This window comes from Hemiscyllium ocellatum, chromosome 34 (genome assembly GCF_020745735.1).
Source record: "Hemiscyllium ocellatum isolate sHemOce1 chromosome 34, sHemOce1.pat.X.cur, whole genome shotgun sequence".
Lineage (NCBI taxonomy): Eukaryota > Metazoa > Chordata > Chondrichthyes > Orectolobiformes > Hemiscylliidae > Hemiscyllium > Hemiscyllium ocellatum.
The window spans coordinates 38,713,420-38,735,555 of NC_083434.1; the positions used below are offsets into that span (position 1 = coordinate 38,713,420).

Consider the following 22,136-nt stretch of genomic DNA (forward strand, 5'->3'; position numbering starts at 1 on the left):
GCATAACATTGTTTTTGAAGTTTTCCCCTGACAGGATAAAGAGATGCTCAAGTTGTTGTTTAAAAGGGAGAGCACAGCAGCATCTTTTCACTTAGACTCGGCAAAAGTGAGGACAGCAGATGCTGGAAAATAGAGTTTAGATCAGAGTGGTGCTGGAAAAGCATAGCAGGTCAGGCAGCATCTGAGGAGCAGGAAAATTTTACTGCTCCTTGGATGCTGCCTGACCTGCTGTGCTTTTCCAGCACCACTCTTTTTACTTAGCAACTATACTGGAAATTATTGAGGAAACTGCAACATTGGAGAGGAACTATGCCTCAGAAAGACTTGAAAATGAGGGTGAGAGTTTTAAAAGTTGAGGCACTACTTAAACAAGAACCAATGTAAATCAGGAAGGATTGGGCTTCATGTGAGACACAGGTAAGAGAGATTTTCGAGGGTGGAATTTGGGAGATGGGCCTGTGACAGATAAACCAAGTTTGGAGCAAATGAGGCATGGATGAGGGTTCAAGCATCAGAAGAACCGAGTAAGGGGTGTGGATGGTGATGTTTCGGAGGTGGAAATAAGCAGTCTATCTCATATGCTACTACAGTTTAAAAAAAAGCACAAAGATGAGCATTTCAAAATAAATCTCACAAAGGATAAAACCACGGATGCAGTGACATCACTAAAAAAAAACACACTGTTTGGCTCCCTAAAAAGAAGTTTATAACCCGCATTCCCACGTGGAATGAGAATGGTTGCTCTACCTCCTTAAAGATTATGCTACTAAAAGCAGATATATGGTGGAAAATACATAGAGGTCAAAAATAATCGCAAGATTGTGAACTGTCTGATCCAACGTCTGACAGCAGTTGGTGGTGAGGGAGCAGAGTTTGAGGCATGGATCAAAGGCATTAGTCTTTGTCTTCACAATATTTAACTGGAGGAAATATCTGCACAGTCATAGATAATCAGATAATTTAATAACAAGTTGAGAGAGGTCACAGTGACGCAAGGCTGGGTGTTGTCAACGTGTTTGAAAACTGTGCTTCTGCATGAGTTGCTAAGGGCCAGCATGCAAGGGAGAAACAGGAGGTGGTCAATGGGGTTAAAGTAATGGAAACAGGAAGGGAAACCACTGCTAGTGATTCTCTGGCTACAACGTGATATAGAGCTAGGCGAGTATGGCAGTTCCATCCAGGAAGACAATGAAGGTTAGCTGTTTGAAGAAGAATATGTAGTGGAATCAAGTGCTGCAGATTGAGAAGGACAAAGAGGGACAGTTTAACATAATCACAAGATGCTATTTGCAACTTCAATGAGAGCTCTGAAGCATGGGTGGAAACACAATTAGAGTCATAGAGTCTCAAACATGAATATCTGGGAATGACTGGCACAGATTTGTGGATTCTGTGGGTATTCCATGGCGGTGCATGAGAAACTGGGGCCAGTGGGGCTGGGAGAGCTGCCAAATCAGGAAAGGTGAAGAGTGTGTTCTCGAACTAGTAAGCCATTTGCCATTACTGAGACCCAGAAAATGGGTTAGTTTAAACTCACCTGCTCAGCAGGAAAGTGGCAGGATCTGGTCAACTGTCTATTCTAACATCCCACCTCATTTTATTTTGCATTGAAGTGAATAGAAAGTGGAATTTGTCAGGATGTAAAACAGGTAGCCAATCTGATTCCAACAGTTCCCCCATTAGGCATGTCAAGCGAGCTTGTTAACATTGTAAAGACTGTCGCTCTCTCATATTCATTCATGAGCTCACACTCAGGAATTGCCAGCAAGGGATTACAGCCTACGTATTGCACCAAAAACAATATAGTAAGTGTACAACATCAAAGTTCTGATGCTGCTGAAAATCTGAAACAGAAAATACTGGCAACAATAAGCAAGTCAGGCAACAACTGTGGAAAGAAAAATTTAACATTTCAGGTCAATTACCTTTCATTAGATGTAGAATTTTGTTTTTCTTCAATATGCACTCAATTGTGAATTAAAATTTAAAGGCAGATATAGGGTTGAATATCACTTGTTGAACACAAGTGACAAAATAAAACACTGACAATTAATTTATATTCTTGTTTTTTTAAAAATTTCTCATTTTAATTTGATTCCTCACCACTCTGATTTCATTCATCACTTGCTCTTGTAAACACCACTCATTGGAACCTCACCCATTGATTTCAATGACAGGAAGATTAAATATAGCACTCAGCTTGCTGCGGATTTCAGCTGCAAAAACAATATGCATTTAAGTTGGCTTCTTGAGTGATATCCCTTTTCTTTTTGCCTCCGAGCCTCCTCATATTCTTTTTAACACATTTATAATTGGCCATGACGAAGGAGGAAACAACACAACAACAACAGTAGACTGAGTTAACTACTACAGTTATAAGCAATAAAATACCAGCCTAGCTGCGTCTCAATGTAACTAAATCAATTTTGAACTGTACAGAGCTGATAAGTTGGGTTCATCCAACTGCAGGATACCCTTACCATTAGCTTCCTATTAATAAGAACCTAACAGAGGTAGAGTACTTCCTGCTCTCTCTAATCATCATCTTCATCGTCCTCAAAAGACAGCAAGCTGCTGTTTTTTATTTGCTTTGGTTTGTTCTCTGAATTTGAGGGTTCTGTTTGCTCTTTTCGCTCTTCCTTTTTCTTTTTGCTAGAAGTGGCAGTCAGGCCTGTAAAGTTGTCACCTGAAGAACGCTTTGCCGGTTTCCTGAATACATGCTTCCCATCCTCTGGCTCTGGATCCTCAGCTGGTCACAAAATACAAACAATTTCAGAATAAGCTGGAAAAGTATTTGCTTTCAGTGAAATACTCTATTTAATACTCAAAACACTCATACTTTTGGAGAACTTTCTCCTTCGTTTTTACATCCACACTACTCATGAAAAAGCCTCTGGCTTTCATTGATGGGTGACCTATGGAACAACACCTAATCCATCAGGTCAGACAGCAATGGATTGAGTGGGAGGGATTACAGGAAAATCATCTTGTCAACAGATACAGAGGATTGCACACAAAGAGGAAGCTAAGAATTTAATCACCTGATCCTCTTAATTCATCGTAAGATTACAGGTTTTGGTCCAACTTAAACCCAACTCTCCCCGACTTAAACACTGCTCTACTGCATCCCATTTTTTAAAAATGTATTCTTTATTCACAAGATACAGGAGACAGTGACAAGGACAGCATTTATTGCCCATTCTACATTGCCCTGAGAAAATGTTGGTGAAGCCACCTTCTTGAACCATGGCAGAGCATAGAGGTACAACTACAATCCTGTCTGGGAGAGTGTTCCAAGATTTTGTCCCAAAAACAATGGATGGTGAGTGACTACACAACAAATAAAAAAACGTGCCAAGGCCACTTTTCAACAACTGGAGAAAGTGGAATTACTGAGTAAATGCCTTTCTACACACTATCAATAGCTGAATCCAAGCAGCTCATAACAGATGTATTTTGGATACTTTTAACAGATAGCTGTTAAAAATAGGATACAGCACACGGCTACAGAAAGGAAAGCTGTTAAATGTACTTTCAAAGATCAAGTACTACATATTTACATACATTTCTTTGAGTTTACTGTATTCTGTTTGATTTTTGCTGCTTCTTCAGCTGTCAAGTCCCCCTGACGAAGGACTACAACCTGTGGCTGCTCGTCTTCTGGATCGCTCTGTCCACTGTCACTATCAACAGGTGGGAGCTGCTGGCTCTGAAGGAGGGAAAGAAAAATTAATTCAACTTTCAAAATTAGATTTACAACATTATTAGAGTGACCTTTCACTGCTATTTTAAGCATGTTAATCAAAAAGGTGGCAAGGATTTCCCTCCAAGGCTCCAAGATGGCATCAGCACAGTGGGTAGTGTTCAGGCTCTTCAGAGCCCAACCCCTCCTGGCTGATAGCATCGTTTTCTCTATGTACTTCTTGTCTTTTTTTCTTTTCTTCTTCTACTTTGAGGGTGGGGTGGTGTTAATAGCTACAGCGTCGGTGGCATGAAACAGGACTCCTGGTGTTGATGCCGGGAGGCTGGACTCTTCAGGGTGTTGGTGAGATGATGGCAGCAACTGAGCCCAGGTCTCCTAGGCTATTGGTGTAGTCGGAGTGGATTTCGAGGATTGGAATACCTTTAAGCTAAGTTTGAGATCCCAATTTGAACTTTTATTTAAATAATTTATTTTAATCCTTATTGTAACTCAAAATGGCACTGGGTTTGTAGCGTCAAAACACTTTTCACAGTATCTTCAAGATATATGTGACAATAAATCATTCGTTCATTTCCATGGTGTGGATTTCTGCATCTCCAATATCAGTACAATCTGGTTGAATATAGAAGCTATAGTTACTAAGTTAGCAGATGACACCAAAACTGGTGGCATAGTGGACAGCAAAGTGGGTTACCTCTTAAAGGTACCTTTATGAGATGGGCAGAGGAGTGGCAGATGCAGTTTCATCTAGATAAATGTGAGGTACTACACGTTGGGAAGGCAAATCAGGGCAGGACACAATGGTAAGGTCCCAGGGAGTATTGCCGAACAAAGACACCTTAGACTGCAGATTCATAGTTCCTTGAAGGTGGAGTTACAGGTAGATGGGTAGTGAAGAGATTGGTACACTTGCCTTTATTGGTCAGGGCACTGAGTATGGGAGTTGAGAGGTCATGTTGCAGCTGTCCAGGTCATTGGTTAGGCCAGTTTTGGCCTCCCTGATAAGGAAAGACATTTCTAAACTTGAAAGAGTTCAGAAAAGATTTACAACGATGTCGCCAAGGTTGGGGAGTTTGAGCTATAGGGAGGGGCTATCTTCCCTGGAGTGTCGGATGTTGAAGGGTGACCTTATAGAGGTTTATAAGGTCATGAGGAGCATGGACTGGGTGAATAGTCAAGGTCTTTTCCTCAGGGTATGGGAGTCCACAACTAGAGGGCAAAGGTGAGAAGGGAAAGATTTAAAAGAGACCTACAGGGCAAATTTTTCACACAGACGGCGGTGCGTGTATGGAATGAACTACCAGAGGAAGTGGTTGAGGCTGGTACAATTACAACATTTAAAAGGCGTCTGGATGGGTACATCAATAGGAAGGGACTACAGGGTTATGGGCCAAATGCTGGCAAATAGGACTAGATTAAATTCAGGATGGTCAGCATGGACAAGTTGGACTGAAGGGTCTGTTTCCATATTACACATTTCTTTGACTCTAAAATCAAGTGAATTTTCAGGAATAGAATTATAGGAAGTTGGAGGAGTAGGGCATTCAGCTCTTTAAGCTTGCTCTGCCATTCAACAAGTTCATGGCTGTTCTTCGATGTCATGGCCTTTTTCTGGTTCTATTCCCGTTACCACTGACATATTTTCGATGTAGGTTTTATCGCTGTGAGTACTTAAGTAAGGGGTACAAAAGTCCAGTGAAAAGCATACAATGTCGCCACACACAGTGCCAGCGCTGCCAGTCGCCAATTGCTGCTGCCATCATCTGGGTTCACGCTGAGCTCCAGCCATTGCTTCCATGGCTCCAGTTTTACGAATGATTAAGGTCCATGCTTTATTTAGTATATTTTGCATCAGAGAGCTATCAACATCTGCCTTGAACATACGGAATTTTAGAAAATCCACAGACCTCTGGGGTAGAGAATGCTAAAGATGCGTCACCATTTGAGTGAAGAAATTCCTTGCCTCAGTCTTATGTGGTGTTCTCTCTTATTCTGAGATGGTGTTCCCATATTCTAGACACCCTCCCTAGCCAGGGAAAACATCTTTCTTGCAACTATCCCTTTGAACCATGTACAAATTTTGTTTGCTTCAATGAGATTATCTCTAATCCTTCAAAACTTCAGTAAATACATGCCCAAGCTTCTCGAAAAATAAGCTAGCGTTACTAATACGGCACCTCTTGATAAACCAGCAAAAATTACATACCTGAAACACCGGGCATTTACTACATTATCACTATTTCCTTGACGTTTGTGTAATCAGTTGAAGGAGCAATTGACAGGGATCACTTTTGTAATTTTTTATTTAAATCACATTGTTATTTAAGTCATTATTGCTTTAAGTAAAACATAACTGTGATGTGTATACCTCCTGCATTATATTTTTATTACTTAGTGTGTGTTTTTAACATTGATTATGTGGACCTGTTGATCAAGTAGAATATCTGACCAACCGAAATACTCCTAGTTTCAAAGGGTGCAGCTTAACAAAAACATTGGCTGCATTGCCAAGAAAGGTAGGTACAAGTGATTGTACAAATTTGCTGGAAAATGATTGACAAATTGAGGACATTGCTGAAAATGTGTTGCTGGAAAAGCGCAGCAGGTCAGGGAGCATCCAAGGAACAGGAGATTCGACGTTTCAGGCATAAGCCCTTTTCAGCTCTGATCTCCAGCATCTGCAGTCCTCACTTTCTCCTCGAAAATTGAGGACATTGTTTAAAGCGCAAACTTTTAAAATGTGCATTGGCTCTAAAGCTGTTTCTAAAGTGGGATTTTTCTGTAAGGCAGTGTTGCATAAGAAAACAACCATTGCATTACAGAAGAACTATCCAGAGCCAATTATATCAAAGTTTTCTCGCAGACAGCAAACCAGGACGTTAAAAAACACTGAAGGGGGGATCCAAGATGGCGGCGACCCAGCAAGTTTGAGTCTACAGTGCTCCTCCCAAGACTTGGGCAAAGTGGGTCACCCACCCCCAGGACACTCACCAAATCATTTAAAATAGCTGTTTAGTATTGAATTTAAACAATTTAATCTTAAGCAGTAAAAATGACTAAAGGGAAGGGAACCCACAGCTCTCAGCAAGCCCACCCCCACTCTCTAGCTGCAGCAGAGGCGTCCGCAGCCACCCCAGGGGACTTACCTACGGTGGCGAGCCTTGTGGAAATCATCTCCAAACTGGATGCGAAGATCGACGCTTTTATGGAAGAATCCCGAAGTCGATGGGACTCACTCTCGGCCGCGCTGCAAAGGCACGACCGAGACATTAAAGGAATTGAGCGCTGAGTCGGAGGGATGGAGCTAAAGGCCCCGAACTCCGAAACTACAGCGCAATCGGCCGTGGATTGGGTCCGGACTCTCGACCAGCGAGTCCAGACCTTAGAGAACCACACTGCTGACCTCGAGAATCGAGGTCGTTGTAAAAATATTCGTTTGCTGGGCCTTCCTGAACGGGAAGTGGAAGGCCAGCTTACGTGGTTCCTTGAACAGTGGCTTCCACAGCTATTAAATCTGGAGGCTTATCAGGCCAGGTGAGGGTGGAATGGGTCTACCGGGTTGCAATACGCAGGCCCGGCTCGAACCAGCGCCCCCACCCGGTCCTATTCCGGCAGCAGAGCTATAAGGAGAGGCAGATACTCCTAGAAGCCTCTAGAAATCTTGGAAAAGGTCCCCAAGCCATGATCTATAAAGGATCCAAGATCATGTTATTCCAGGGCTTTTCCCCAGCTCTGGTCCGAAAGAGGAAGGCATTCGATGAGGCGAAGATGTGTTTAAGGGACTTAATATTCAGTACTCCTTACGCTACCCAGCGACGCTACACTTTAACCATATTAACATTACCAAATATATCCAGATGTTGGTTGGGGAGGGGGGGGGGGGGGGGAGGTAGGGTGCTCACTGTTAACTCAAGCTCTGTAGTATATGTAAATTTTCCTTATCCTATTGAGGAGCGCCGGGGTCAAGGGTGGGGCACTGGTTGGGATAGGATATGATGGACCTTTGGAAAGAAAGTGATACCCCCTAGGAACAAGGGGGAAAATCTTCATTTAAATACGTTTTACATTTTTTTAAATTTAGAAATAGTTTTTTATTATACTGTTGTGAGTGTATTAGAAAGCCCTTATTTTTGTGAATTTTATACGCTCTATGTTCGGGATGTTCTGGATAGGGTTTCCCCTCCCGAGGGGTCTCGGATTTGCCCGGACGATTATGGTTGATCAGTCGGTTAAGTGGTGCACCTGGCATATCAAGGGGAGTAATTCGCCAGTCAAAAGGAAGAAAATATTATCAAAATCTCAAGAAAGAAAGGGTTGATTTGATCAAGCCTTTTTTTTCTTCTTTTAGCTCAAAAAGCAGGGGAGTTGTTATTCTTATTCGGAAGAATTTTCCTCTCAAAATCCTAAATCAGATAAAAGACGAATCTGGACGATATATTCTGATTAAAGCCCTTATAAATGGAGAGGAATATAGGATTTTAAATTTGGATTGCCCCCCGGCACATCCTTTTAAATTTATAATGGAAGCCTTCTCAAAATTGATGGCTCTCGGTGCCCGTCATACAATTATAGGGGAGATTTTAATTGTATTATGGATCTGGAAATAGATAGGATTCCCAAGAGTACTGCAGGAGTATCTCCCAGATCTAGACAATTGGTGGATTTGAACAAAGAATTAGGATTAGTAGATGTATGGAGATGTCTTCATCCACAGGGCAGAGATTTTTCTTTTTACTCCAATCCACATAAATGTCATACCAGAATTGATGTTTTTTGCTCCCTCGATTTTTTAAAATTCCATATCATCCTGTAAAATAGGTAGTATAGCAATTTTCGATCACGCTGCTGTATATATGGAAATCAAGGCGAGGAACAATGGGACATCCCTGATGAAAGATAGTAAATTTGTAAAGTACTTCTCTCAAGAATTTAAAACTTTTTTAGAAATTAATTTAGGTACGGCTAGCATCAATGATGTGGGAGACCATCAAAACTTACGCGCGAGGTTTGATCATCTCATACTCAGCGACCCAGAAAAAATTAAAGGGAGCACAACAGTGTCTGCTTGAAGCTCGCTTAAAAGAGGCTGAAACAGCATTGGCCAACAGACCTTCTATATTATCAAATTGCAAAGGATTACGGCCCTTAGGACAGCTTGAAACACCACACATTTCCCTCTTAGCCATTTGGGTAAATTATTTGCAAAACAAAGGTTATATGAATTTGGCGACAAACCGGGTAGATACTTAGCATTTCTTGCAAAGGAAAAAAAGGCCCTCAAACTATCACGTCTATCGAGGAAAGTACGGGTATTTTGACTCATGATCATAAAAGGATTAACGCAATCTTTAGAAAATTTTTTTCTGATTTATATAAATCGCAGGATTGTGAAGACAGGACTAGGAGGTTGCAATCATTTTTTAAAAATTTGACCTTTCCGGACCTAACTCCGGAACAGATATCGGTCTTAAATGTTCCCCTAACAGTCCAATACTTGACGCAATCAGGCAACTTCAGAGCGGTAAGGCACCTGGCCCAGATGGCTTTCAAGCGGAATTCTATAAAGAATTTATAGGAATATTGGCTGGTCCACTTATGGACATGTATAACTACGCATACAGTCAGGGTTGTCTCCCGCCTTCGTTGAAAGAGGCAACTATCTCTCTTATCCTTAAGAAAGGAAAGGACCCAGAAGATTGCGCGTCATACAGACCAATATCCTTGCTAAATGTAGATTTTTAAATCCTTTCTAAAACGTTAGCATTGAGACTAGAAAGGGTATTGCCACATATCATAAAAGGAGGATCAGACGGGATTTATTAAGGGCCGTAGGTCATCCAATAATATTAGAAGAGCTTTGACTATGATTCAAGCCTGCCATCAGGGAAAAATACCAGAAGTAGTAGTCTCATTAGACTCGGAAAAGGCATTCGATAGGGTTGAATGGTCATATTTGTTTTACACATTGGAAAGGTTTGGCGTTGGAAAGGTGTTCACCAAATGGGTCTCAACATTGTATAGTGATCCCAAAACAGTTGTGGTTACCAATGGATTAGGCTTGGATAGCTTCAGTGTGGATAGGGGCTGCCATCAGGGATGTCCTCTCTCGCCATTGTTATTTACGCAAATAATTGAACCACTAGCAGAAGCTATACGGGCTGATCCTAATATAACGGCCCCGAGGATTGGTACAGGTAAACATAAAATTTCCCTTTATGCAGATGATGTTCTTCTATTCCTCCGTAATCCTCTGATGTCTGTGCCTCACTTAATCTAAGTTATTAATACATTTAGTGCATTCTCAGGCTATAAACTTAATTTCTCAAAATCGGAGGTTATGCCAATGGGTGGCCTTGCTATGATACCCCACTTAGTGGATATTCCCTTTCGGTGGCCCCTGGAGGGTTTCTTATATTTAGGCATTTTTATTACCCCCAATATTTGTTCATTTATACAAGGCTAACTTAGTGCATTTACTGGAAAGGATAAGGCAGGACCTCCAGCGATGGGGAGACTCTCCAATTTCCTGGCTGAGTAGAATAGCACTAATTAAAATGAATGTCCTGCCCCGTCTCCTATACCCTATGAGAATGCTTCCGGTGATGCTGCCGAGGCTGGCACTATGTAAATTATATGGCTGGCTGGGTTCCTTTATCTGGAATCATAGGTGGCCCCTCAATAAGCTGAAGAAGATACAGCTTCCAAAGGCAAGGGGAGGATTGGACTTCCCAGATTTTAGGAAATATCAGTTAAATTCCCTATCAAGTTACATAGCTGATTGGGTCTTGTCTGATCCACAATCAATCTGGCTGGACATCGAGGCTTCTCAAGTAAAATGCCCACTTATTAACCTTTTATTTTCAGACAAGAGGAAAATCATTACAGATCACTGTAAAAACCCTATAATACTAAACACAATTAAAGCTTGGAATATAATGCAGCAAAACGAGGGCAACTCACATAAAAATAAGACCATAAGACATAGGAGTGGAAGTAAGGCCATTCGGCCCATCGAGTCCACTCCGCCATTCAATCTTGACTGATGGGCATTTCAACTCACTTAGCAGCGTTCTCCCCGTAGCTCTTAATTCCTCGAGACAACAAGAATCTATCAATCTCTGCCTTGAAGACATTTAGCGTCCCGGCCTCCACTGCACTCCGTGGCAATGAATTCCACAGGCCCACCACCCTCTGGCTGAAGAAATGTCTCCGCATTTCTGTTCTAAATTGACCCCCTCTAATTCTAAGGCTGTGCCCATGGGTCCTAGTCTCCTCGCCTAATGGAAACAATTTCCTAATGCCCACCCTTTCCAAGCCATGTATTATCTTGTACGTCTCTATTAAGTCTCCCCTTAATCTTCTAAACTCCAATGAATACAACCCCAGGATCCTCAGCCGTTCCTCGTATGTTAGACCAACCATTCCAGAGATCATCCATGTGAATCTCCGCTGGACACCTTCCAGTGCCAGTATGTCCTTCCTGAGGTGTAGGGACCAAAACTGGACACAGTACTCCAAATAGGGCCTAACCAGAGCTTTATAAAGTCTCAGTAGCACATCTCTGCTTTTATATTCCAACCCTCTTGAGATAAGTGACAACATTGCATTTGCTTTCTTAATCACAGACTCAACCTGCATGTTTACCCTTAAAGAATCCACGACTAGCACTCTCAGATCCCTTTGTACTTTGGCTTTACTAATTTTCTCACCGTTTAGAAAGTAGTCTATGCTTTTATTCTTTTTGCCAAAGTGCAAGACCTCGCACTTGCTCACGTTGAATTCCATCAGCCATTTCCTGGACCACTCTCCCAAACTGTCTAGATCCTTCTGTAGCCTCCCCACTTCCTCAGTACTACCTGCCTGCCCCCTAACTTCATATCATCTGCAAACTTCGCTAGAATGCCCCCAGTCCCCTCATCCAAATCATTAATATATAATGTGAATAGCTGTGGCCCCAACACTGAACCCTGCGGGACACCGCTCGTCACCGGCTGCCATTCCAAAAAAGAACCTTTTATCCCAACTCTCTGCCTTCTGTTAGACAGCCAATCCTCAACCATACCAGTAGCTTACCTCGAACACCATGGGCCCTCACCTTGCTCAGCAGCCTCCCGTGTGGCACCTTATCAAAGGCCTTTTGGAAGTCTAGATAGACCACATCCACTGGGTTTCCCTGGTCTAACCTATTTGTCACCTCTTCAAAGAATTCCAACAGGTTTGTCAGGCATGACCTTCCCTTATTAAATCCATGTTGACTTGTTCTAATCAGACTCCGCTCTTCTAAGAATTTAGAAACCTCATCCTTAATGATGGATTCTAGAATTTTACCAACAACCGAGCTTAAGCTAATTGGCCTATAATTTTCCATCTTTTGTCTTGATCCTTTCTTGAACAAGGGGGTTACAACAGCCATCTTCCAAACATCCGGGACCTTTCCTGACTCCAGTGACTCTTGAAAGATCTCAACCAATGCCTCCGCTATTTCCTCAGCCAGCTCTCTCAGAACTCTAGGGTGTATCCCATCGGGGCCAGGAGATTTATCAATTTTAAGACTTTTTAACTTTTCTAGCACTATCTCTTTTGTAATGGCAACCATACTCAACTCAGCCCCCTGACTCCCTTTAATTGTTGGGATATTACTCATGTCTTCCACTATGAAAACTGATGCAAAGTACTTGTTAAGTTCTCCTGTTATTTCCTTATCTCCCATCACTAGGCTTCCTGCATCAGTTTGAAGTGGCCTAATGTCTACTTTTGCCTGTCGTTTGTTTCTTATATACTGAAAGAAACTTTTACTATCATTTCTAATATTACTGGCTAGCCTACCTTCATATTTGATCCTCTCATTTCTTATTACACTCTTTGTTATCGTCTGTTTGTTTTTGTAGTCTTCCCAATCTTCGGATTTCCCACTGTTCTTGGCCACTTTATAGGATCTCTCTTTTTCTTTAATACATTTCCTGACTTCCTTTGTCAGCCATGGTTGTCTAATCCCTCCCTGGATAATCTTTCTTTTCTTGGGGATGAACCTCTGTATAGTGTCCTCAATTATACCCACAAACTCCTGCCATTTTTGCTCTACTGTCTTCCCGGTTAGTCTCTGCTTCCAGTCTATTTTTGTCAGTTCCTCTCTCATGCCCTCATAATTACCTTTATTTAACTGTAACACCATTACATCCGATTTTGCCTTCTCTCTTTCAAACTCCAGACTGAACTCTACCATAGTATGATCGCTACTTCCTAAGGGTTCCCTTACTTTAAGATCTTTTATAGAGTCTGGTTCATTGCAAAGCACTAGGTCCAGAATAGCCTGCTCCCTTGTGGGCTCCATGACAAGCTGTTCCACAAAGCCATCCTGTAAGCATTCCATGAATTCCTTTTCTTTGGATCCACTAGCAACATTATTTATCTAGTCCACCTGCATATTGAAGTCTCCCATGATCAATGTGACCTTGCCTTTCTGACATGCTTTCTCTATTTCCTGGTACATGTTGCGTCCCTGGTCCTGACCACTGTTAGGAGGTCTGTACACAACTCCAATTATGGTTTTTTTGCTTTTGTGGTTCCTCAATTCCACCCACACAGACTCCACATCATCCGACACTATGTCATTCAATGCCATAGATTTAATTTTGTTCTTAACTAACAAGGCAACCCCACCCCCTCTGCCCACCTTTTCGATAAGGTGAAAAACCTTGGAAGTTTAACTGCCAGTCCTGACCCCCTTGTAACCAAGTCTCCGTGATGCCTACCACATCATAATCATTCACTATTATCTCTGCCATTAGTTCATCTGCTTTGTTACCTGAATGCTCGTAGCATTTACAAAGTGCCTTAATGCTAACTTTCTTATCATTAGAGATATTGGAAGTCATATGATGTCCTAAGTTATCCTTGCTTTTTTCTGCATTCTCAGTCTGCCTCAATTTTAAATCCGCCTGGACATATGCTATCCTGCTGCTTATCTTTCCATTTAACACCCTGTCGCTTTCACTTTCCCTTCCCCCCAACTCAAAAGTTTAAAGTCCTACTGACCACCCTATTTATCCTCTTCGCCCTATACTCCGATAGTGGGAGCATGGGGATTTCAACCGGAGTTTACAGATGCCACTTTTAAACTCTGGAGATCCAGGGGTATCTCATGTTTAGGGGACCTATATAAAGAAGGGGTCCTGATGTCTTTTGAACAGCTGCGTCAGAAATTTAGATTACCTAATGGAGACCTCTTTTGATACTTCCAAATTCGAGATTATATACAGAAGAAGACTACTTATTAGATAGTCTTTATAAATCAGATAGAGAATGTAGAGTGCTATGGCCAATGGGGGTATCTTCCGTCAGTACTATTTATCATTTACTACATGATGAAGTATGGGGAGATATGGACAATCTGTTTAAAACATGGGATCAGAATTTGGGACTAAAAATTTCTATAGAAACGTGGAATGACATTTGGGAAAACGCCAGAAGAATCACCATCTGCAACAGAACTCAGGCTATCCAGCTGAAGATACTTCATAGGGCCCACATAGCACCGGATCAATTGGCAAAGTTTAAGGCAGGTGCATCTCCAATGTGTCCCAAATGTAAAATAGAGGTGGGCACTCTTGTACATTGCCTATGGACCTGTCATAAGATTAGATTAGATTTACAGTGTGGAAACAGGCCCTTCGGCCCAACAAGTCCACACCGACCCGCCGAAGCGCAACCCACCCATACCCCTTACCTAACACTACGGGCAATTTAGCATGACCAATTCACCTGACCTGCATATCTTTGGACGGTGGGAGGAAACCGGAGCACCCGGAGGAAACCCACGCAGACACGGGGAGAACGTGCAAACTCCACACAGTCAGTCGCCTGAGGCGGGAATTGAACCCAGGTCCCTGGCGCTGTGAGGCAGCAGTGCTAACTACTGTGCCACCGTGCCGCCCTAGAAAAAAAAACGAGTTGGCCCGTACGGGGATCGAACCCGCGACCTTGGCGTTATTAGCACCACGCTCTAACCAACTGAGCTAACCGGCCCGCTATAAAGATCTGTAGATACTGGACGAAAGTAGCAAGTACCCTGACAGAAATTTTAGGAACGGAATTTAAAGTGGACCCTGTATCTGTCCTTTTGGGCTTTTCGAACTTACCCTCCCTGAGTATGCACGGGAAGAGATTATTTTCTATTCTCTCTTTCTGTGCAAGGAAAAATATTTTGGTAAACTGGGTGGCTGAGGGCCCCCTCGACTTTCAAATTGGCACAGATCAATTATGGAATGTATTCCCCTTGGCTTCCTTACAAATATGGTGCATCGAAAGACCGAATTATTTCATAAAATATGGCAGCCCTTCTTGAATTATATAAATACAGATATTTCGGCTATCCTAACAAGGGCTTTTATTTAATTGAGATTGCGAACGTGACTGGTCCAGGCCCCTTGGGAGAGGAATCCCGCACGAATACGGGTTTTGTTACATTTGATGTTAACACATTCCAAGATGTATCTCACTACCCAATTTCTGTGTTATCTGGTGGTTTTTCTTTTCTTTCTCTGGTTAGATTAGATTAGACTTAGTATGGAAACAGGCCCTTCGGCCCAACAAGTCCACACCGACCCGCCGAAGCGCAACCCACCCATACCCCTACATTTACCCCTTACCTAACACTACGGGCAATTTAGCTTGGCCAATTCACCTGACCCGCACATCTTTGTGACTGTGGGAGGAAACCGGAGCACCCGGAGGAAACCCACGCAGACACGGGGAGAACGTGCAAACTCCACACAGTCAGTCGCCTGAGTCGGGAATTGAACCCGGGTCTACAGGCGCTGTGAGGCAGCAGTGCTAACCACTGTGCCACCGTGCCACCCCTAGGGGTTAGTTGTAGGTTAGATTAGTAGTTAGTTGAGTTTTGTTTTTTTTTGCTTTCGGTATTTTTCTTTTGTTAAATTTTGGTTATTATTTATTTAAGATTTAATTGTATATCAATGTTTGTACTCGAGAGTTTTTTTTATTTTTGTAAACTTGTAAAAATGTTAAATTTCCAATAAAAATATCCATTAAAAAAACACTGAAATACTTTACTCTTAACTTGCTATTTTTTGCGACAACAAAATAAACTTGGATGCTATAAGAAACAACATATTTTTCTTTATGGAGTATGAAATGGAGAATGGAGGTTGGATATCAGTATATAGCTAAAAAGTACCAGCAGTAGTTTTGTCCTGCCACGTGAAGATCTATTGAGATTTTGTGGAGTGCACGTCAGCTGTAAAATTGCTATATTTTGGAGCAGTGAGGTGGATACCTTATGAGTTAAAGTAGCACCAGTAGTATTTGAGTTAAGGAAAAACTGCCCAACGACAGCTTTCAAATTGATTCAGCTGCTGTTTGTCATATCCCTATGAATGCGGTGTATCAGGCACATCCAGAAGCTATAGCTCTCAGCACTTTCATTGACAGTGAAAAAGACTAAACACCAAGAGACTCTCGAGAAAAGACTTGGGTCAACCCAATCAGCTACTGAATAAAACACAACTTTGTGTCACAATTATATTATATAAAAAAAATGTACTGAGAGAAACAAATCAAATCAAATTTGTAATCCCTGGACTTCGGTTTACAGAATTTGTTTCCATCTATATTTTTTCAACTATAATATTTCTGTCAAACTGTTTGCTTTGTATGTCTTATTCATGATTGAATGTTTTTTGAGTTTTAAAAGGTTTTATCTATGTCATACAGTAGTACATTAGTACTTTATTTTGCCATTTGTTAAGGAGTGCTTTCTGATAAGAATGAGTTACTTTCCTGGCAATGACAAAACCTGTTGTGAATGACAATAGCAGGCAGTCAAGTAAATTCACCATCTTGGTGGTTTGTGGAATAGTGGGACTCAATTGTTCGTGTAATCTTCCCAATTGAGTTGTGACAGTGGATGTAGTTAGAAGATAAAATAACTTTAATAATTTTACTTTAAAAAAGTGAAATTTATCACATTTGAGAAATTTTAAATCCAACAGATATAAAATTCTTTCTGGACCAATGACACTATTTATTAGTATTTAAGAACTTAATAGACCATCAAACATCCCGTTGCAATTTATTGAACAGGATCCGACTTTTTCCAAAGGGTTTTTACAGTAAGATTAAGAGCATTAAAAATCTCTTCAGTTCAATAAATTTTGATTGCTTCCTGTCTGATGGTGCCTCCACAGCTCACCCTATTGAAAAGCATAGAATCACTAACAGCAGGCAATGAATTTCTGTACTTAACTGCACATTTAGATGTCCAAAGTTGGAGTCAGCTTCAAAAGAGTTATGATGGCAATCACTGACAGTTTCACAGCCCTTACTACCACAATCTAGGCTCAACCTCTAGTCACAGTTAACTTTTCTGGCATCTCCCAACAATTAAAAAAAAACTACCATAAAATACTAAATCATATAGAAGCAAAGGCTACTCATTCTCCAGGTAGGAAATCTGTAGAACATGATCAATAATAATTGCAGAAGCAATGCAGAGATGCATACAAAATGATGTGTAACAACAAGTAAGGCACAACCCTCAACGTTTCTTGGTTTTAGTTGACTCTGCAATGATATTGATGCTGAAATCTAGAGCAACACCAGCTTATACTTTTAAGAACCTCATTGAAACAAACATACATTTTATATTTATACTTATATGTAGTCAATTGTCCTAAGGCACTTCACAGGCTGAATTATAAAACAAAATTTAATACCAAGTCACAAACAGATATTACAAGAAGGGATGAAGTGCCTTGTCAGAAGTTGGTGCTGAGGAGCATCTCTATTGGGGTTCAAACATTGAGGAAAGGAATTTGAAAGATGAGGGCCCGTCAGAAACAAATAAATGCAGTTGAGACCCTTGCAATTAAACTGAATGATGGAACAGATCGAAGGGGCTCTTGTTCCAATGCGCTAATATATTACCAGGCAAACAGTCACTGGACTTAACCAAAAGCAGGGGAAAAGAGGAAGACACATCAGCAAAATTAGTGACAAATTCTCATGCTATTCCAGCAACACTTGGGAGGAGTGACACTGGCCTGTTTTGGATCCGTGTCAGCATCAACAAATTGTGGGTAAACATATTTTATAGTCAAATTTTTTAAAAAGGAGAATGCAAAATACTCCATGTGCTGGAAATCTGAAATATAAACAGACCGGACAAGTCTGGTGAAAAACATTGGTTTCAGGTCCTACATGCAAAGTGTCTGCTGTAAACAGTGATTTGAACATTTCTGCTGATTAAGTTAGCTGCATTCATAATAGTTCACTGGGAACAGAAAGTCAGACTAGAGAGTCAGATGCACCCAACGGGGGTGTGGAGGTGGTGTCATGTGAGTTGTTTGTCTCTTGTTCATATTCAGATGACCTTGGAGGTGGTGGTGAAGAAGGTGAGGCATATTTACATGTTTGAACCTTGTGGTGTGTAATATATACAATTTTTAACCTGTTTAGCTTTTTGTGAGTTGTACCCTTTCAAACAAAATAGGAGTGCTCTCTTCTTATTGGTTTATTTAAAAAAAAGGCATTTATGGAGGTAATCATTCAGGTCAAAACCTCTCTGTCCAAAGCTTAAACAGCTAAACTTATCTTTACCTCTCTACTGATGCTAACACATGTTCACAAAATTTAAAAAAACTTTCACAAAGGAATTTAATTGATTACATTATTGGATTTTAAATGGCCTGTTTACAATGCCTTACTGGTGGCTGTTGGGGAGCTTGGAGGCAGTAGCAAATTACAATTGCACCTTTTACAGCGCAGAGACCTAGCAGTTTCACCAAGGAGTGCATGTTATGGTTTTAAAGTGATACAAAGTAAATCACAAATTTGTTGTGCGCAGAAGGTTTTTATTTGGGTCAGTGTGTCAACACTGGCTCTCCAAATGGGCAATTCATTTGATGCCATTCTCCAGCCGTCTACTAGTAACTCTGCATATTGTTCCTTTTTAAGTAACAGTCTAATTCTCTTTCAAAACTGAACAGCTTCACCACACTCCCAACAGTACATTTCAGAATTTAACTGCTCACTGAGAAAAATCTTTTCCCCACATTACTTATGCTTCTATTATCAATTACTTTAAATCTGTCACCTCTTGTTTCAATCCCTTCACAAGAACAATTTCTCCCAATTCTACTCAGTCCAAACTCATGACTTTGTATATCTCTATCAAATCTCCTTTCAGTTTCTTCCTCCAAAGAAAATAGTTCAACTCCTCAAATCAATCTTAATTGAAATTCCTCATCCTTGGAACCATTCTGGTAAATACAGCATCTTAAAAAACATTAAAACTGTTGTGGTTCTGTTCACCGAGCTGGGAATTTGTGTTGCAGATGTTTCGTCCCCTGTCTAGGTGACATCCTCAGTGCTTGAGAGCCTCCTGTGAAGCGCTTCTGTGATGTTTCCTCGGCAGTTATAGTGTTTTGTCTCTGCCGCTTCCAGCTGTCAGTTCCAGCTGTCCGCTGCAGTGGCCAGTAAAATGGGTCCAGGTCGATGTGTTTGTTGATAGAATCTCCACAGACTGCCATGCCTCTAGGAATTCCCTGGCTGTTCTCTGTTTGGCTTGTCCTATAATAGTAATGTTGTCCCAGTCAAACTCATGTTGCTTGTCATCTGCGTGTGTGGCTACTAAGGATAGCTGGTTGTGTCGTTTCGTGGCTAGTTGGTGTTCATGGATATGCATCGTTAGCTGTCTTCCTGTTTGTCCTATGCAGTGTTTTGTGCAGTCTTTGCATGGGATTTTGTATTATATTAGAATTTTGAAAGGTGGGCAAGCTTAACATAGAATTAGTTTGAACTACTGAACAACAGCATGGTAGAATTAAGGAAAACATGAAGGCATGCTACACTTATGTGAGGAACAAAGGATGGCCAGAGAGGGTAGGGCTGATCAGGGATAGCAGAGGAAACTTGCACCTGGAGTCAGAGGAGGTAGGGGAGGTCCTTAAGGAATACTTTGCTTCAGTATTCACTACTGAAAGGGACATTGATATTTCTAAGGACAGCATGAAACAGAGCAATGTGCTCAAACACGTTGATGTTAAGAAGGGTGTGCTGAAAATTTTGAAAAACATAAGTATAGATAAATCCCTGTGCTAGATGGGTTATTATAGGAAGCGAGAGAAGAGACTGCTGTGCCTTTGGCGATGATTTTTGCTTCTTCACTGTCCTCTGGAGTAGTGCCAGATGATTGGAGGGTAGAAAATGTTATTCCCTTGTTCAAGAAAGGGAATAGGGATAATCCTGTAAATTACAGATCAGTCTTATGTCTGTGGTGGGCAAAGTACTGGAGTAGATTCTGAGAGACAGGACTTATGACTACTTGGAAAACCATAGTTTGATTAGAGACAGGAGAAAATGAGGACTGCAGTTGAGAGTGTGGTGCTGGAAAAGCATAGCAGGTCAGGTAGCATTAGAGGTGCAGGAGAATCAACATCTTGGGCATAAGGCCTTCATCAGGTGGAGGGCTCATGCCCAAAATATCGATTCTCCTGCTTCTCGGATGCTGCCTGACTTGCTGTGCTTTTCCAGCACCACACTCTCGACTTTTGATTAGAGATAGCCAACATGGCTTTGAGAGGGCAGGTCATGCCTCAAAAACCGTATTGAATTCATTGAGAATGTGACAAAACACATTGATGGAGGCAGAGCAGTGGATGTGGTGTATATGGATTTTAGCAAGGCGTTTGTAAGGTTCCCCATAGTAGGCTCATTAAGAAAGCAAGGACACATGGGATACAGGGAAATTTGGTCATCTGGATACAGAATTGGCTGGCTCATAGAAGACAGAGGGTGGTGGCAGATGGAAAGTATTCAGCCTAGACCTCGGTGACCAGTGGTTGTCCGCAGGGACTGCTTCTGGGACTTCTGCTCTTGGTGATTTTTATAAAAATACTTGGATGAGGAAGTAAAAAGGTGGGTTAGTAAGTTTGCTGATTACATGAAGTTTGGTGGAGTTATGGATAGTGTGGAGGGATGTTGTAGGTTGCAATGGGACATTGACAGGGTGCAGATCTGGGCTGGTAAGTGGCAGATGGAGTTCAACCTGGTAAAGTGTGAAGTGATTCATTTTAGAAGGTTGAATTTGAATGCAGAATACAAGGTTAAAGACAGGATTCTTGGCAGTATGGAGGAACAGAGGGATTCTGGGGTCCATGTCCAAAGATCTGTCAAAGTTATCACCCAAATTGATGGGGATGTTAAGAAGGCATATGGTGTGTTGGCTTTCATTAGCAGAGATTGAGTTTAACAGCCGAGGTTACGCTGCAGTTCTACAGAGGCCTGGTTAGACCACACTGGAAATGTTGAAATTCAGTTCTGATTGCCTCATTATCAGAAGGATGTGGAAGCTTTAGAGAAGGTGCAGAGGTTTTTAACCAGGGTGCTGCCTGGACTGGAGGGCATGTTTTATGAAGAAAGGTTGAGCGAGCTATGGCTTTTCTCACTGGAGCGAAGAAGGATGAGAAATAATGAGAGGCTTAGAGTGGAACGCCAGAGACTTTTTCCCATGGCAAAAATGTCTATTATGAATGGGCATAATTTTAAGTTAATTGGAGGAAGGTTTAGGGAAGAGGGAGATTCTTTACACAGAGCATGGTAGGTGTGTGGAATACACTGCCAGCAGTGGTAGTAGAGTCATTTAAGCAACTCTTGAAATAGGCACATGGAAAATCATACAATGAAGGCTATGTAGGTTAGTCTGATCTTACATTAGGATAAAACATCGAACTGTACAGTTCTATGTTCTACAGCACAGAAAGAGACCATTCGGCCCACTGTGTCTGTGTCTCTTCTTCAGCCAATGGCCCCAATCCCACTCCCTCTACTAAATAAAACCCAAAGAACTGCAGATGCTACGAATCAGAAACAAGAATGAAGTTACTGGAGGGTCACAGCACCCGAAACGTTCATATTGATTTCTCTGCACAGATGCTGCCAGACCTACTGAGCTTTGCCAGCAACTTCTGTTCTTGCTTCCGCGCGCTACACTCATTTCCCAGTAAATAGATTCCATTCCTGCTTTGACACGGATATTTTAAGGTGTTTCAAACCAGGAATGACACCTGGCCTAGTCTGATGTTGGGGGCGGACTGACCTTGGTTTCCACCGTCGGCCCGGACTTGTAACCCACATCTTCCTTAAACTTCCTGAGGAAGGCGGGTTCGGCCGGCTTCACGTACGAGACATTGCTTCGTTTACTCATGTTTTACATGTACACATTGACAATGACCGCTTCCATTAAACCCCAGTTTTGATCCCGTTCAAAGTCAATGGAAGACATGCAGTGGGGGGGGGGAACAGGGGCACACAACCACATCACGTGACAATAAGGCGGCTCACTGCGACCGACGTACTCTTCCCACTTGGCCACGCCCCCTGTTCTGAAAGGTCCGGTGTTATCACGTGTCCTTCC

At 41.8% G+C, this 22,136-nt stretch overlaps 1 protein-coding gene and 1 non-coding gene across 2 annotated transcripts; both read right to left on the reverse strand.

Moving 5' to 3' along the window:
• Positions 1-208: 208 nt before the first annotated feature.
• On the reverse strand, positions 209-22,083 carry kiaa1143 (KIAA1143 ortholog). Its single transcript, XM_060850111.1, has 3 exons — positions 21,819-22,083; positions 3,565-3,709; positions 209-2,749 (listed from the first exon to the last, which is right to left on the reverse strand). Exons 1-3 carry the CDS (start codon positions 21,924-21,926, stop codon positions 2,535-2,537), a joined length of 468 nt encoding a protein of 155 aa, XP_060706094.1. The 5' UTR covers positions 21,927-22,083; the 3' UTR covers positions 209-2,534.
• On the reverse strand, positions 14,655-14,728 carry trnai-aau (transfer RNA isoleucine (anticodon AAU)). Its single transcript has one exon. It is a non-coding gene; the product is annotated as a tRNA-Ile (tRNA).
• Positions 22,084-22,136: the final 53 nt, after the last annotated feature.

Bases quoted from the DNA above. Each gene is read 5' to 3' on its own strand.
- kiaa1143 (XM_060850111.1), bottom strand. From the start codon at position 21,926: ATGAGTAAACGAAGCAATGTCTCGTACGTGAAGCCGGCCGAACCCGCC. The intron at 3,710-21,818 runs GTCAGTCCGCCC...TCCCTCCTTCAG, and splicing joins GGCCGACGGTGGAAACCAAG to AGCCAGCAGCTCCCACCTGT. The intron at 2,750-3,564 runs GTATGTAAATAT...TTTTGTGACCAG, and splicing joins TACAGTAAACTCAAAGAAAT to CTGAGGATCCAGAGCCAGAG.